General features: G+C 46.6%; 1 protein-coding gene across 2 annotated transcripts in view; it reads right to left on the bottom strand.

Moving 5' to 3' along the window:
* The window catches only part of MATN2 (matrilin 2), a 156,022-nt gene extending 138,642 nt beyond the window's left edge, over positions 1-17,380 (bottom strand). The window contains exons 1-2 of one of the 2 annotated variants that reach the window (XM_030862965.3): positions 17,053-17,380; positions 1,264-1,405 (exon numbers count right to left, since the gene is read on the bottom strand). In XM_030862965.3, the coding sequence (XP_030718825.1) occupies positions 1,264-1,405 (142 nt within the window). In that variant the 5' untranslated portion in view covers positions 17,053-17,380. The remainder of the gene's footprint in view (positions 1-1,263; positions 1,406-17,052) is intronic. The other variant, XM_030862966.3, reaches the window with a different exon arrangement.
* Between the last annotated feature and the right edge of the window lie 532 nt (positions 17,381-17,912).

Genomic DNA, 17,912 nt, shown 5'->3' with positions numbered 1-17,912 from the left:
AACACCGTAAAGATTCTGACCTCTCAAAACAGAGCTTTTGGTTCCTCTGGTCTCTGTCATTTCGGATGCTGAGGCGACCAGGCACTGGGCAGTTTTCTCAGTGGCCTTCACAGGGGGTGAGATTTTAGGGGGTACAAATATAAAACACAGTTTTGGAGAACAACTTCCTGGAATGATGGTTGTGGTAAAGCTTTCATTCACTGCATGACTATAATTTACATATATTAATTATCTGGCTTTCTCCTCACAAAAATATTCCAAGATCAGCATTAACATTCCCATTTTACGGATAAGGAGACTGAACCTCGGAGAGGTCACGTTGCCTGAGTGTACACACTTGGTCAGTACCAGAGCCAGGTCTATGAACTCAGGTCTATGCCAAAACCCACCATCCTTTCACTGACCAGCCTTCCTGTTAACCCCCCACATCCTAGGCTTTCCAGAGCCCATGTTTAGAACCAGGCCCATACATCTATATTCTGTGTGTTTTCAGGACCTTTCCTTCCTCTTGGAGAAAGAAAAGGATTCACCTGAAGAAAACACGTTCACTGGGTGAGCCTAACAGACCTCTAACATTTTCCATTTCTAATATCTTTTTTTTTTTTTTTTTCGGTACGCGGGCCTCTCACTGTTGTGGCCTCTCCCGTTGCGGAGCACAGGTTCCAGACGCGCAGGCTCAGTGGCCATGGCTCACAGGCCCAGCCGCTCCACGGCATGTGGGATCCTCCCGGACCGGGGCACGAACCCATGTCCCCTGCATCGGCAGGCGGACTCTCTACCGCTGCGCCACCAGGGAAGTCCCCATTTCTAATATCTTGATTCCACCTCTCTCTTGTGCCGGCTCCCACCTTCCCCAAACCCGCCTGCTCTACTTCTCATTCTGCCAGGCAGGGAAGCATTATTAACACAGATTAGCCAGACAAATCCAATAAAAAATTCTCAGAACACCCTTGTCCAGGTAAGTCCAACCAGGGCTTTTTCAGATAAAAACTCAGTGCCGTTGCTTATTGGAGACAAGTCATGAGCTTCAGATTAACTGAAAAGCTTTGCAATAGAAGAGGTTTAATTTCATTTGAAAACCCGTGTACAACCACATTCTCAACTCAGGATGCACTCATTGCCAATGAGATGCCCTCTCCCCCAGCACGCCCAACACGGGACCCAGGGCTGGGAGAGCTGCCCCGACGGACACCCATCCCCTGGTCTGGAGGTCCACCCTCGACCACCTCTTCCTACTTCTGTAGGTGGAGCCCCGTCACTCACCCAGGAGGGCCGTCTGAGGGTGGGTCCGAGCATGTCTCCCTCTGGAGATGGACCTGGAAGGAGGCCACTCCCTGGCCTCAGCGGGTAGGAGGAGGATCTGTCCGAGGATCAGCAGAAAGCAGCCCACCAGCATCTTTTCCATCTTCAAGAAGAGAAAGAGGGGCAAGGCTGTGACAAACACAATGGGAGAAGAGGGCGGGGCGAGGTTTCTGGGTCTCCCTGAATGCTAGGTGCTGCAGACTCACACCCCGCCTTTCCCCAGATCAGACAGGCCACTTGTACTGAAAATTCCATTTGTGTGTATGACCCTCAGACCCACTGGTAGGTTCTTGGATACTCTGAGCAGGGCGTACGTAGTTGAATTTTTTGTCACTGTAAGACTGAACGGAAAACTTGGGGGAAAAAACTCTACCCTGAAGTTTCTTTTCAATCAAGTTCATTATCAATTATTCATAGTCACATTCTATATCTTGGATTTGAAAAAGGAAAAACTACATCTGAGGATTCCAAGTAACAATATTTTCTTAGTCTAATAATAGTGGATGGTACAAATTAACATATATGTTTCCCAAGGAATACATATACAGTTGCATAAGATAGCATGACTTAGCCTCCTAGCCTCCCTGCCTTCCACACACATCTATTAAGAGGGAACGTAAAAAAAAAAAAAAATAAATAAATAAATAAATAAAAAATAAAAAAATAAAAAAAATTTAAAAAAAAAAAGAGGGAACGTGGTGCAGTGTTTTTAAGGGCTTGGACCCTGGCACCAGACCGCCTGGCTTTGAAGTGTCCTGGCTCTGACACTTGCTAACTGTGTGTGACCTTGGGCAATCTGCTTAACCTCCTCATGCCATGTGGGAATATGGTTAATTGGGTGACTTAATCCACATAACGAAAGCATTCAGGGTAGTGTCTGGCACACATGGGGAGGCGAGGACAAGGAAACAAGCAACAGCGTTAGGGGACCAGAGAAGAATAGGATCAAACGCAACGTTGACCACAAAGCTCTCGGATGCAGAAAGAATTTTGACTCTTGAGTTGAGCTTCAGATATCCACAGGGGTGAGGGAGTTTCAACCAGAGAAGCACACTCTTGACCAGACTTTACCCGTTTTCTGTACTGGTCCTGGAGAGTAGCTGGTGTGAAGGCTCTGGAGGAAAGATTCTGAGCAGGGAAGCGACATGGTCAGATCCAGGGTTTCCTAGGATGGCCAATCTCAGTGCTTCACATGGGATGAGAAAGGTACTTTCCACATGGTGAATGATGTTGCCTATTCTGCCTGGCAAACCCTCGTGGAGAAGGCAATATCCTGGGACTAGGTTTAAACGTATTTTTCTTCTAGTTTCTATCATTATAGTGGGTGTCATAGCAATTTATTAATTTATACAGATTAGTGAGGAGGAGGGAATATTTAAGGAGGAACAACATTTAAGGAAGATCATCTGCTGTAAAGTCTTTACTAAATCCTCATCCTGTGCTTGGGAATTTCACCCAGTTGATTTCATTCAATCTTCAGACGTATCTCGCATAAATCAGAATTATTATTTCTGCTTTTTATTTTATTTATTTTATTTATTTTTTTGCGGTACGCGGGCCTCTCACTGTTGCGGCCTCTCCCGTTGCGGAGCACAGGCTCCGGACGTGCAGGCTCAGCAGCCATGGCTCACGGGCCCAGCCGCTCCGCCGCATGTGGGATCTTCCCGGACCGGGGCATGAACCCGTGTCCCCTGCATCGGCAGGTGGACTCTCAACCACTGCGCCACCAGGGAAGCCCTATTTCTGCTTTTTAGAGATGGGGAAACTGAGGCCCAGAGAAGTTTAGTAACTTGACCTAGGTCACCCAGCTAAAGTAAGTAGCAAAGTTAGGATTCAAACCCAGGGTAAGAGGCTAATTTGCCAATTCACCGATGAGAGAAAACTTGATTAGCTGCAAGTCAAGTCCCCGTAAGGCAATTCATGAAAGGCCATAGCTGTTTCACCACCAGAGGTGGAAACAGGGCAGGGCAGGGGCAGGGACCACTTCCTAAAACATGAAAAAGTAAATAATAATTCAGTGAACTGTTTGCTCAGCAAACTGCTTTCAGGAATTGACCTGTAGATGAACCCAGGTCTGTCGACCTTCAAAGTCCACAGTTTTTCACACTTGCTGTGTTGAGCTAGCTCACTTTTCACTATGCATTAAAATTCTATTAAAAATAGCAGATGTTTATTCAGCACTTACTATGTGCCAGGCACTGGGCCAAGTGCTTTAAATTTATTAAGTCATTTAATTCTTACAATAACTAGAGAAGTTCAATAATTTGCCCAAGGGTATGCAGCTGATAAAGGGGTGAAGCTCCAGAGCATTGCTAGTTCATTACAGATAACTACTGCCCACCCCTTATGAACAAATTAACTCTTTACTAATTGGACTGTTCCCTATTCATAGCTTAATCTGTGAGATTCCTTTCTAGAAAAGGAAAAAAAAGGTTTTGCCTCTTTCTCTGATCTTAAACCTACTGTTTACTGTCAAGTTCCCTTGGTATTTATCACGTTTTATGTGACATTCTAAGTGTGTTATGTCATTTATATGTGATTTATTATCTTAATGATGTTCTCCTTCCTCCCATCTGAGCAAATACAAAGTCCGCGTTTATTTCTTTTAAAATGTATACAACATGCTCTGAAGGCGCACGTCCATCCTGACACATCTGCAATTAAATCCAAACATTCAGAGCACGATGTGGTGGATAATTATCATTTTCAAAAAACAAATACCACTTCATGTGGCTTGGGTTTACTGTGGATTTCAAGAAGTGTTTGCATTTTCAAGTTACCATGGCCAACTAAAAGGCCCTGAAGATAGATGAGGGATAGGGAGTTAAAAAATAAACAGAAATAAACACTTCTAGCTGTCTAACCCTGAGAAGGTTACTTTCCCTCTCTCTGCCTCAGTTTCCTCATCTTTAAACTGGGGATAATGAAGAAACCTGAACGTTGCATGAATTATATCAGCTCATATATATGTAAAGCACATAGAACACTGCCTGGCACATAGTAAGTGCTCAAGAAGCAATAGTTACTTATTATTATTATCATCATTATGCAAGCAAACCAATTAATATAAAGTACACACTGCTAATTTTTGTCATACTGAGCCATTTAATGTACCTTATATTAACTTTGATGCTTACTTATGACTACTCTACTAAAACAATGACACACAAATCCATAATCTGAAAATACATGTTAGTATCTAAAAGTATTTAAAACTCTCTTTTTCAGAATGAAATAATGCCACTTGCAGCAACATGGATGGACCTAGAGATTATCATACTAAGTGAAGTAAGTCAGAAAGAGAAAGACAAATACCATATGATACCACTTACATGTGGAATTTAAGATATGACACAAATGAACTTATCTACAAAACAGAAACAGACTCACAGACATAGAGAATAGACTTGTGGTTACCGAGGGAGAGGAGGGATGGATTGGGAGTTTGGAATTAGCAGATGTAAACTATTCTATATAGAATGAATAAACAACAAGGTCCTACCATAGCACGGGAACTATATACAAAATCCTGTGATAAACCATAATGGAAAAGAATATGAAAAAGAATGTATGTATAGGTATAACTGAATCACTTTGTGTACAGTATAAATTAACACAACATTGTAAATCAACTGTACGTCAATAAAATATTTTTCTTAAATGTTCTTTTTTTTTCTTTTTTTTTTCTTTTTTTAATTTTTTTTATGTTTGCGGTATGCGGGCCTCTCACTGTTGTGGCCTCTCCCATTGCGCAGCCTCAGTGGCCATGGCTCACGGGCCCTGCCGCTCCACGGCATGTGGGATCTTCCCAGACTGGGGCACGAACCCGTGTCCCCTGCATCGGCAGGCGGACTCTCAATCACTGCGCCACCAGGGAAGCCCAAATGTTCTTTTTTCAAAATGCAATGGCACAGCAAGTCACAGTCTGGTAGAAAAGATTTACAAAACATTATCTGATATATCATTTATCTCCAGACATAAGCTCTTATAACTCAACACAAAGACAAACAACCTACTTGAAAATGTGCAAAATATTTGAACACTCATATTGCCAAAGAAGACATTCAGATAACAAATAAACGTATGCGAAGATGTTCAACATTCTTAGTCATTAGAAAAATGCAAATTAAAAATCACAATGGGGCTTCCCTGGTGGCGCAGTGGTTGAGAGTCCGCCTGCCGATGCAGGGGACACGGGTTCGTGCCCCAGTCCGGGAAGATCCCACATGCCGTGGAGCGGCAGGGCCCATGAGCCATGGCCGCTGAGCCTGCGCGTCCAGAGCCTGTGCTCCGCAACGGGAGAGGCCACAACAGTGAGAGGCCAGCGTACCACACACACACACAAAAAAAATCACAATGACATTCCATGACAAATCCACTAGAATAACAAAAATTAAAAAGACTGATATAACCAAGTGTTGGCGAAGATGTGGAAAACTGGAATCCTAATACATTGCTGGTAAGAATGCAAAATGGTGTAGCCACTTAGGGAAACAATTTAGCAGTTTCTCATTCAGTTAAACATACACTTCCCAAATGAGACAGCACAGGGTGACCAACTGGTCTGGTTTGCCTAGAATTGCCTGTGTTTTTGCACTGAAAGTTCTTCATCCCAGAAAACTCAGTCCTGGGCAAACTGGGCAAACCAGCAACCTAGATATTTACCCAGAAGATATAAAAACACACCCACACAAAGCCTTATACTCAGATGCTCATAGAAGCTTTCTTTGTAAAAGCTGAAAACTGGGAACAATGCAAATGTCCATATATTAACGGACAGATAAATAAATTGTGGTACATCCATACAATGGACTACTACTCAGCAGTTAAAGGAATGATGTAATGGGTGAATCTCAAAATAATTAGGCTGAGTGAAAGCTGCCAGACACAAAAAGAATACATACTGAACAATTCTATTTATATGACATTCAACAAAGGGCAAAACTCTGTGACAGAAAGATCAATGGTTCCAGGGGGTGGGATGGGAAAAGAGGGTCAGCTACCAAGGGGCAGGAGGGAAATTTCAGGGGTGGCAGAAATGTTCACATCATGATTATGGTGGAGGTTACATGGCTCTATACATTTGTCAGAACCCATCAAATTATACACTTCAAAGTGATGAATTTGATTGTTTTAAGTTGGACTTCTAAAAAGCTGTTTAATAGAAACTAAAAGAATGGGGAAAAGGATACTGTATACAAGTCAACATAAAACCAGCATGGCAATATTCATATCAGACAAGACAGGCTTTTTTAAAAAAAACGCAATGGCAGTGAAACAAGAAAAAATAAGTCAGTACACGTAGCCCACATTAATCACTGTTTCTCAGGGAGGCATTTACAGCTGCTAGCATTTGAAGAACAGGAGCCAGATCCAGTTCCAACTGGAAAACAAAATGATGTTTGAGAAACAGTTCCTTTCACATATGGGCATATGAGAAGCATTGTTGTGCTGAGAAATAGAGGTTAATTCAATCAGAACAGATTCCATGAAGCATTTGGGGGCATGGAAAGAATATTTTTTAAAACAATTAAACAGCTTTGACTTTTGTTCTAGCGATTTTTCTCCTCTCCATGAGACAATGAGTCTTTTCATTTAGCTTCACCAAGAGGGTGGGGCAGAGAGAGAGAGAAGGAAATTGTTCTAAGCATCGCTGTTTCAAGTAAATCGACAGATGGCGTAGCATCCCATCAGAGCCAGCACTACGTGCCGTGGGCCTTGAGAGGAGAGGCCTGGCTCTGTCACAACACGCTGCGACCTCGGTTAGGTGATTTAACTCTCTGGGCTTTAACGAGTCAGCCATGAAATGAGAGGCGTGGTCTGGAAGCAGCGTTCCTCAGCCTAAACCAGACCACAGGCCCAGGAGAGGGGCCCAGGACAGGACAACGCTGCTCCCCTGAGGAAGATGGGCATGACACCCTCTTCCTGCCCCTGCACAAGAAGACAAAGGAGCTAAAGCACTAATATTTTCTAAGTGCCTACTATGGGCCAGGCAGTGAGCTGGGCGCTTGTATATTGTTATCTCATTTGGCCCTACAGTCATTCTGTGAGGTGGACGAGGTCCCAATTTCATGGGAGGAACACCGGCGGCCACAGATAGAAAGACACTCTCCAAGGTCTCAGGGCTAGTTAAGTGACAAAGCCAAGAGTCTACCCCCGCCACCTCTCAGGCAGCCAGCCTACTTGCTAAAAAAGAGATTTTGAGTCCCCTCTCCAATTCTGAAAGTTCTTAGACATCATATTTAAGAGTTTTGTCCCTCAAAGGCCACTCCATTGGCACACCAAGTGTGCATACTAACTACTCTGTGTTCAATGAGAACCAGTCACACAGGGCTGGGGCCGCAGCAGCCCCAGAGGCCCTCCTTCCTGTCTCCCACCTCAGACCAGAATCCCCAGCACCCACAGGGCCGGCAAATGGAGCCCAACCTCCATTTAGATGTTGACATTTAGATGTTGACCTGACATTGGCTTTCTGTGACTTTCACCCAGTGGTCAAGGCCTGCTTGCCAGCCCAGCCTTTCCAGGTACAGACTCAAGTCCTTTCATGGTCAAGGTAACTCCATCTGCTCCGGTACCCGGACTGGAAACCTCGGCCTCAGCTTCCATGTGTCCCTTGCGTCACCATCACATTCATGGGTGGACAAGCCCTGGCTTTCCCGCCCCTGCTCCAGCCCTCCTGACGGTTCCCGCCACTGCAGCAATGCTCCAGTCTCTCTATTTCTCACCCAGACTTCTCCAGAAGCTTTGGAACTGCTCTTCCTGCCTTGGGTCCTGCCCCTTCCGTGCTCAGAACCCACCTAAGGCCTTACTAGGTAACATTCATGTTCAAGGCCCTCCACGACAGACCACTGCCCGCCCTACAACCATGGCAGTCCCACGTGCACCCCAGCCCCTCTACCAGTGCTGAAAGAATTCAGATTCTTGTCCTAGCTGGGTGCCTTCATCCACGCTGGTCCCTTGGCCTGGTCTACCTTCTGTATTATTCAAAAACGCATTCATTCCTAAAGGCTCAAGTCACATGTCACCCACCCCCTAAAATGTTCTCCGATTTTCCCAGCAAGGATTGACTTTTCTACGCACCCCTGACAACGGGTTTGTTGTCTGCTCTAGCCCTGGGTTTTTGTTTGTTTGTTTTTGTTTTTTGGCCGCGCTGTGCAGCTTGTGGGATTTTAGTTCCCTGACCAGGGATCGAACCCACGCCACCGCAGTGAAAGCACGGAGTCCTAGCCACTGGACTACCAGGGAATTCCCTAGCACTGTGTTTCTTTTTCTTGTTTCCATATCTGTCTCCCTGCCTAGACTCTGAACTGTTCCTTGAAACCACACCCATGTGCTAGATGCTGAATTTCATAACTAAAGTTTTAGAAAATAGGTAAGTGTTGAATAAACACATTTATTGATCAACAAAAGATCAATAAATGTTGAATCAAACTGGCCCTAGTTCTGCACCTGACAACTGCCAAGGCCGAGCCCAGGTCTTCGTCTACATACTCTGTTTGCCTTAACGCAGGCAACCCCAATGGCTCTCTCCTATGATGGAAGGAGCCTCTGCCCCAGATTCCTTGGCCCTGAATACATAATTTTTAAATGATATAGATGAAATATCAAATATCTAGTTATAATAATTAAAGTATCCATTTACTCATACATGCATATTCAAAACATCTGAAATTACAAAATATATATTCACTTAGAAATAATGCTTTATTCATTAAAAATGTTTCAGAAAACAGTGTTTTCTCTCATGTCATAAAACAGTTTTCAAATGCTTGCCTCTCTAACATCAGTATTTCATCAACGCTAAAGATTTTTTTGTTTTCTGACATCTTTACTTCTAGGTTGTCTGAGAGACAGCACTTTCTGAATCTATACATGATGCTGTCACTGGAAATTTTATCTCAGACCACCAGTTCCCACTTATGTAACATGAAGACAGTTGTTGGGTTTTTTAATATGTCCTGGAGGCATAAATTCACCATCTCTGCAACTTACTCATTCACTGTGCTGCTCTTACAGTATCGTATCCAGTGTCATCCAGCCCTTGCAATTGTGAAACTGTGCCCAGAGGAATAATGACTAAATTTGAGCTGATTTTTCTTTTACTGTTTTGGTCATTGACTTCTACATGTATTCAAAATTAGCACACTGATTAAGGACATTTCAAGCTAACGTGTCTTCCCCCAGTAGTACTTTGTTCAACATATTTGACAACATATTCAAACTGACATATTTGTCCTCAGTTTGATTGAGGACATTTCAAGCTAACGTGTCTTCCCCCAATAGTACTTTGTTCAACATATTTCAAAGAGTTCCACATACTCTGAGAGACTTTGCAAGGACTCACATATACAGCAATTTCCTCTTTTCCAAGGAATCATTTTCTGAGGAAAAAAAAAACCCTCACTTCATATTTTGGAATATATGGTCATTCCTACCTTATCTTTCCTCCCTTCCATTCAATCAAGCACCATGTTCTACCACGTGAGGTCTCGCATGCCTTCTCCCTTTTCCATCCATACCAAGGTCACAGCCCTAGGCTTGCCCCTTATTCATACCGGAGAGACTACAAAGGTCCTGGCAGACACTGCTGTTGCCCCCCAATATCCTCCCCTCCTTCTTCAGTAATAGAACCCTCACTTTTTAACTGGACACATAATGGGGCTGGAAAAAGACCAAGATGCCCAGTCTTCCCTTCTTCCGTATCAGGTGACTGCATGGGGGTTGGGGGGATGGAAGTGGATGCGGCGAGTACAACTTCAGAGAAGTGTCCTTAAAGGAGGGGTGGGGGAATGACCGCCTTGCTTTTTCCTTCCTGCTGGCTGGAATGAGCACATCCTGGCTGGAAACCCACCAGTCATTTTGAACCACGAGGCACCATGAAAATGGAAGTCATGCTGCATGGTAAAAGTGACAGGGCACAAAACTGTGGGTCCCCGACCCCATGCTCACTTTGGACACGCTGCCTCCAGGCTTCTAGACAGAAATAAACTTCCTTCTTCAGGTCACTGTCATTTCTGTTTTTTGTATAACTTGGAGTTGATCATAATCCTAATTAACTGACTGTTTCTAAGTCTCTCCTATTGACGCCATCTGGCACTAGCTGAATTCAATCTTCCCAACATAATATCATGCTTATCATGCGCCTGCTCAAAAACTATCAGTGACTTCTACATACCAAGCCGATAAAATCCAGATTCCTGGGCTTCCCTGGTGGCGCAGTGGTTGAGAGTCCGCCTGCCGATGCAGGGAACACGGGTTCGTGCCGCAGTCCGGGAAGGGCCCACATGCCGCGGAGCGGCTGGGCCCGTGAGCCATGGCCGCTGAGCCTGCACGTCCGGAGCCTGTGCTCCGCAACGGGAGAGGCCGCAACAGCGAGAGGCCCGCGTACCGCAAAAAAAAAAAAAAAAAAAAAATCCAGATTCCTTAGCTTAGCACTCAAAGTCCCATAATCTGGCCCTGTCTTAACAATGCTAACCTCAGAAACACCCCCATCCATTCCACCAACACACACACACACACACACACACATTAACCCTCCATTCCAGCCCGTTAGCTCCATACAACGTCTCTTACTCACCGCTGGTTGGATTGAGTTTAGGACAACGGAGATACAGGGAGGGAATCACTCCCTTTCAAATTGAACTGTGAATGGAAACAACCTTAACAAGAGAACAGATACACTGTGGTGGAGGCATATATTGGGCTATTATACAACCATAGAAATGAGTGAATTACCGCTTGGCGCAATATCATCATAAACTTACAAACATAATATTGAACAAAATTAAATTCAAAAATGGACAAAATGAATCTACAATCTTAGGAATCGGGATAGTGGTGACACTTGAGGTGTCGGTGCACAGAAGGAGGCGTGAGGGGGGGATTGTGGGGTACTGGGAATGTTCTGCTGATTACTCAGTATGCTGACTGCAGGTTCATGAAAAATAATCCAGCTACACGCCAGATTTGCGCACCTTTCTATATGTATGCTTCAGTAAAAAGTTGACTTAAAAAACAGGCAAACGAAGTTAGAAGAGCAGTTACCTTCAGGGGGAGGTGATAATTAATTGGGTAATTGTGGGCACAAAGTGGGGCTTCTGGGGTGCCGATCTGGGAGATGGTCACATAAGAGTGTTCATTTTGCAAAAGAGCCATTGTACTGTTCCCTTATGGTTTGTGCATCTTTTTATATGTTCTTTTGATTAAAATTTTACTTAACAAGTGAAGTGTGCAGTACTACTCCTGCCACCCTTGCTCTCTGATCATGCCATGGACAAAGGGATTCAGGGAGAGATGTGAGCTGCAGCAGAGATTTTAGAGAGAGGCTAATGGGTGTTCTCTCTTGAGAGGGCTATTGTGCACATTCTGGAAGAGGTGTTAATAAGAATGAGGGTGCACAGCTGGTCCTGACCTGGAACTCCTTCTCAAGCCCTGGGGTGGGCAAAATAATGTCCCTCCAAAGATGTCCATGTCCTAATCCCCAGAATCTGTGGATATGTTACGTTACACAGCAAAGGGGAATTACAGTTGCTAATCAGCTGACTTTAAAAATAGGGAGATGGGCTTCCCTGGTGGCGCAGTGGTTGAGAGTCCGCCTGCCAATGCAGGGGACACGGGTTCGTGCCCCGGTCTGGGAAGATCCCACATGCCGCAGAGCGGCTGGGCACGTGAGCCATGGCCGCTGAGCCTGCGCGTCCGGAGCCTGTGCTCCGCAACGGGAGAGGCCGCAACAGTGAGAGGCCCAAGTAACGCAAAAAAAAAAAAAAAAAAAAAATAGGGAGATACCCTACATCAACTATACTTCAATTAAAAAATAGCAAAAAATAGTGAGAGCATCCTGAATTACCCAGGTGAGCCCAACGCAATCACCAGGGTCCTTAAAAACAGAAGAGTGAGGCAGCATGAGAAGGACTCAGCCTGACATTGCTGGCTTTGAAGATGGAAGGAGGCGACAAGCCAAGCAATGAGGGAAGATTCTAGAAGCTGAAAAAGACAAGGAAATGGATTCTCCCCTAAAGCCTCCAGAAGGAACAATTCACCCAGTAAGAACCATTTCAGACTTTTGACTTCCAGAAACATAAGATAATAAACTTTTTAAAAACTGAAGTATAGTTTACAATGTTGTGTTAGTTTCAAGTGCATAGCAAAGTGATTCAGTTATACATATATATATTATATATAATATATATACTTTCTTTCAGATTCTTTTCCATTATAGGTTATTATGAAATATCGAGTATAGTTCCCTGTGCTACACAGTAGGTCCTTGTTGTCTACCTATTTTATATTTAGTAGTGTGTATATGTTAACCCCAAACTCCTAATTTATCTCTCCCCCCTCACCCACTATCCCCTTTGGCAACCATAAGTTTATTTTCTGTCTGTGAGTCTATTTCTGTTTTGTAAATCAGTTCATTTGTATCATTTTTTGAGATTCCACATGTAAGTGATATTATACGATATTTGTCTTTCTCTGTCTGACTTAATATGATAATGTCTAGGTCTATCCATGATGCTGAAAATGGCATTATGTCATTCTTTTTTATAGCTAGGTAATATTCCATTGTACATATATACCACATCTTCTTTATCCATTCCTCTGTGGATAGATGTATAGGTTGCTTCCAATAAACTTGTTTTATGTCACTAAGTTTGTGGTAACTTATTACAGCAGCAGTGGGAAACTAATACACACACTGTCTGGAAATTTCAGAGAGGTGGTAATTTTATTAGAGGAGATCTTGGGGATGGGGGCATTCTTTGTATTTCAATGGAAATGGAGAAGGAGAAGGAGCTAGAAAAAATCAGCAAACACTGTTGATGGGGAAAAGGAGACCATTCTGAGGGGCTAGTGTTAAAAGCTGAGGGTTTGTCAAAGAAAGGGAGAAATTGTGAAAGTAGCAACTTCAGAACTGAGTTTGAAGCAACGCAGGGCTCACAAAAGATTTGACCTATAGCCTTGACCTCTGTGGTCTTGAGCTTCTCATCTTTAAGACAAGTGAAAACAAACTCACCTAACTGGGAAGGTGCAAGGATAAGCCCTCAACAGAAGTGAGATAAAATCCTTTGATTGGGATTTCCCTGGTGGTCCAGTGGTAAAGAATCCGCCTTCCAATGCAAGAGGACGCAGGTTCGATCCCTGGTCAGGGAACTAAGATCCCACATGCCGCGGGGCAACTAAGCCCGCGTGCCACAACTACTGAGCTCACATGCCACAACTACAGAGCCCACTTGCCTCAACTACAGAGCCCACGCACCGTGGAGCCTGCGTGCCACCACTAGAGAGAGAAAACCCACATGCCACAACTAGAGAGAAGCCTGCACCCACAAGGAAAGATCCCGCATGCCTCAACGAAGATCCCACGTGCCGCAACTAAGACCCGACGCAGCCAAAAATAAAGAAATAAATAATAAATAAATCTTTAAAAAAAATCCTTTGCTTTACATCATTTTCTCTAATAATAACTGTTTATTAGGCAGCATAATGCCCCCAAAGATGTCTATGACATAATCATCCCGGAATCTGTGAATATGTTACCTTTGTGGAAAAAGGGACTTTGCAGATGTGATTAAGCTAAGGATATTGAGAAGGAGAAATTAGCCTGGATCATTCAAGTGGGCCCAACGTAATCACAAGGGTCTTTATAAAAGAGAGAGGAAGGGGGGAGAAGGGGGAAGGGAGAGAAGAACTGGAAGCTGCTATGCTTTGAAGATGGAAAATACCAGGAGACAAGAAACATAGGCACCTTTCAGAAGCCAGAAAAGGCGAGGGAACAGCTTTCCCCCTAGAGCCTCCAGAAGGAACATAGCTTGTCGACACCTTGATGTTAGCCCGGTGAGACCTATTTCAGACTTCTGACCTCCAGAACTGAGGGACAATAAGTTTGTGTTGCTTTAAGCACTAAGTTTGCAGTCATTTGTTACAGCAGCAATAAGAAACTAGTACAATAACCTAAAATAGCAGTGGGGTATTCCAATGGGGATGGAGCCACGGTCTCCAACAGTAAAGTTTTCCCTGACAATAAATACTCTAAAAAGAACTTTGGAAAGATGTTAGCTAGCCCACCTGCTCAGCCACTGACTTTACATACAGACAGTTCGGTAAAAATCTTATTTTCAATCAACTCACTCCAAGCACTGGCAGATTAATTCACATTAATTATCTCATTTAACCCTTATAACAACACTATGACATAGATCGTATCATCCCCATTTGATGGATGATATAACTGAGGCTCAGATAATAATAAGTATAGGTAATAAATATTGAGCACTTACTCTGAGCTAGGCATTATACTAAGCACTTCATGTGTGTTAACTAATTTAATTCTCCCAACAATTCTATTTCCATTTACAGATGAGAAAACTGAGGCAGGGAGTCTAAGTAACGTTCCAAAATCCTTGCAGGTAATGAGTGGCAGGGCTGAGACTGGAACCCAGGTCCCTCAGGTGCCAAGATCAGGGTCGTACTCCCACAACCTCTCATCACTGTCAGCATCATTACCACCAATTACTGATAACAGCCGAGGCCTCTGGGATAGAGCCCAGCCCTGCCTTTCTCTCTGAGTCCCTTTCAGGGTCCTACCAGGTAAGGCAGTGGTGGCTGTCTAACGAGCCACCTGGCAGGGTTCAAAGACGACCTCACGGCTAGAGCTCCAAGTGGCAACTGGTCCCTTGGAAGGGCCTCCCTGGCACTGTTTATTAGCAGCAGCAATGACAGCCTCCACTCTCTCCTTGGCACTTCGGCCTCCCTCTTCCTCTGACCCTCCTGACTTATCCCCACATGTACATTACACAGGGGTGCCCTCCTGAGCCTCCCTAAAGACAGGGAGTCCCAGGAAAGGGCTCTCTTAAACACACATGCTAAAAACCAGAGGGGAGCCAGTCCCGTCCCAGGGATAGCATTCGAGGCTCTGGCTCACTTGGCTGGCCTTAAACGCAGCTGCTCACCCCTGAGTCCCAGCATGTCCCTTCTCACCTCCCACCCAGCCTCACACCCAACACCCTGCAGGCCAGCGTTTACACTGGCACTCCCTCTTCGCCCCAGGCAGAGCTGATTCTAGGAAAACTGTGGGATTTCTCTGCAGAACCTTCAGTGATCCTCTTATTCCTCATCTACCTTTCAAGGAGCAATCTTCTATTTCCTTTGCTTTAAATCTTGGGCCTCATTTCAACTGCCTCTTGCTAAACAGAGATATATGGTGATGCCGGTAAGAGCTTAGAGCATGACAGCCATCTGAGGGTGTCTGAGAAGTGGACTCTGGTACGGCACCTCCAGCCAGTGAGCTCAGGCCTCAGTGCCTCCAGCTTGCCAGGGCCTGGACTCCTGAGCCCGGAATTTGTAGGAAAGAGAAGCCTGGCAACACAGAGGTCTGACTGAATTCTACTGGCAGGACTAAAAGTTTGGGCAGATAGGAAAACAGAAGGTGAAGACCCAACAGATATCTACCTCTATTCTCAACAGGGGGTTCTAAGGGACCAAGCTTCAGGGGCTGAGAGGAAACTTTCCAGACCATAAACCCATCTTGGAACAGCAATATGGTTTTCTGAGGCTGGGAGAAACAGGCAGGGAGAACCGTGTAGGATGCACTCCTGAATGGAAAACTCCAGTTAAATACATGTAGATCACCTGCCACCCTCACGTACCCACAGAGGGCCCACCTTCCTGATTTGGAGAGGAAGTGACTGCTTGTAGGAACGCCTTGCTTTTCTGGAGAGACAGGTGATGGAACTAATCACCAATCTTAAAATGCCTGGAACTGTTCTAACGACTTGAATTCAATCCTCACAACCCTGTAGGTATTATCAACCCCATTGGACAGATGAAGAAAGTGAGGCATAGAGCAGTTGGGTAACCCCGAAGTTGCCAACCTGTAAGCTTCACTCACAGCCGGGGTCTGAACCTAAGCAAGCGAACCCCAGAGTCTCTGGTCTTGACCATACCCCTCCCCCACCCCCGCAGCGGGAAACCAATTAAATGCACTTGGTGCAGATGCAGCCCATTTATGACGATTTGGGACTTGGTCAACTGGGTTTGTTCCGGGCGGGAGTATGTGTTCCCGAGGAGCTACCTTCCTGTGCACCTTCCTGTGCGTCCAGTCCAGGAGACGTTAACGAGAGAGGGTCCCCATTTTTCTGTCCTCTCTCCAAACTGCCCTCGGGGTTTCTAGCAACTACCACAAAACGCCCTCCCCTTTCCTTCCTTTCCCCGCAATGTAGGGAAGCTGGAGCTTTAGCTGTCCTAGAGAACCAAGAACCAAATGCAGATGACACGGGCATTAAAATAACAGCCGACAGAGGCGGGGAGTCGGAATCGATCCGCTGGCCAGCTGGACAGCAATCACGCCGCATCCCCGCTCAACAAGTCTCCCTTTCCTGGGGTCGGTGGAGGCCAGGTCTGGGCGGCCCCGCGGCGGGGCACAGCGCCCCCACGGGGCGCTGCGGGGTGGCTGCCACGCGCTGCGCCGGGCTCAGGGAGCTCGCGGAGCTCGCCCGGCCAGGGCGGCCCAACTGGCCCCGGCCGGGGGGTCCCGCAGCGCCGCCCTCCCTCTCCCCCTCTACCCCGAGGGGTCGGGAGCCAGGGGCCCAGGGCGGGAGGGGGCGTCCGACGGGAGGGGCCGCACGGGCCGGGGCGCGGGCCTTTGGGCGCGCCCGCGTGCGTGGGTGCCCAAGCTCTGTCTGTCCGTCTGTCTGTCTGCGCCTCGGGGCTGCGGGGCCAGGCAGGGCCCCGGGGAGAGCGCGCCCCGCTCACCTGCAGCCACCGCCGGCGCCTGGGAAGCGAGACAGGGGCGCAGACTCCCGGGTCTTCGTCGCTGGCCTCCTCGCCGCTCCGAGAGCCACGGCTCTCCTCGGGAATCGCTCGTGGGAGCCGAGGAAGAAGCCCGAGGTGCTGCCGCTGTCTCCTCTTTCGCCGCTTCCTCCGAGTCCCATCCCAGAGCGCTCCGCTCGCTCGCTGGCTGCCTGGGCGGCTCTGGGCCAGCGCCGGCAGGCGGCGGGGGAGGCGGCGCCGCGGAGGGTGGGGAGAGGGCCGGCGGGAGGAGGGGTGTACTGTTTGGGGATGGGGCAGGAGCGGAGAGGGATAGGCCGCGAGGACCGCCCCACCCTGCAGGCAGCCCCGGGAGCTGGGCACCCTGGCCGCACGCCCTGCCTGCTGCCACCTCGCTCTGCGCGGTCCGTCCCCAAGCCCAGGCGGGGATCGGACCCCGGGGGTCTGGAGCCGCACGCAGGCTCAGAAAAACAAGGAGCTTTGGGCTCTTGGCGGAGGGGAGTGGGGTGGGGAGCGGAGGAGAGCATCTCCTGGAGGGAGAAAGGCATGACGGGGGTCCTGTTTCCTGAACTGGGGGTCATGATCTACAGGAGGAGACCATCGATGACGGTGATGAAGAAGAAAGTGTTGAGAATTGGGCTAACTGGTGACAAGTGCCAGGAACTGTCTTGGCAGTACCCAGAACACCGGTGCCAGTTCATATTAACAGAGCGCCCACTGGCCAGAAACCAGGCCCCTGGGTGGGGACGGGACTAAGGATGCCAGGACGGAAAGGAAACAAGGTTCCTACCCTGAAGGAGCAGAGAAAGTCTAGTCCAGGCAAGACTTTTGAAATTATGGGCAAA

The sequence above is a fragment of the Globicephala melas genome, chromosome 17, assembly GCF_963455315.2.
Source record: "Globicephala melas chromosome 17, mGloMel1.2, whole genome shotgun sequence".
Classification (NCBI taxonomy): Eukaryota; Metazoa; Chordata; class Mammalia; order Artiodactyla; family Delphinidae; genus Globicephala; species Globicephala melas.
The sequence above is the reverse complement of the archived record's forward strand: the minus strand, read 5'-3'. Positions and strand labels throughout refer to the sequence as shown.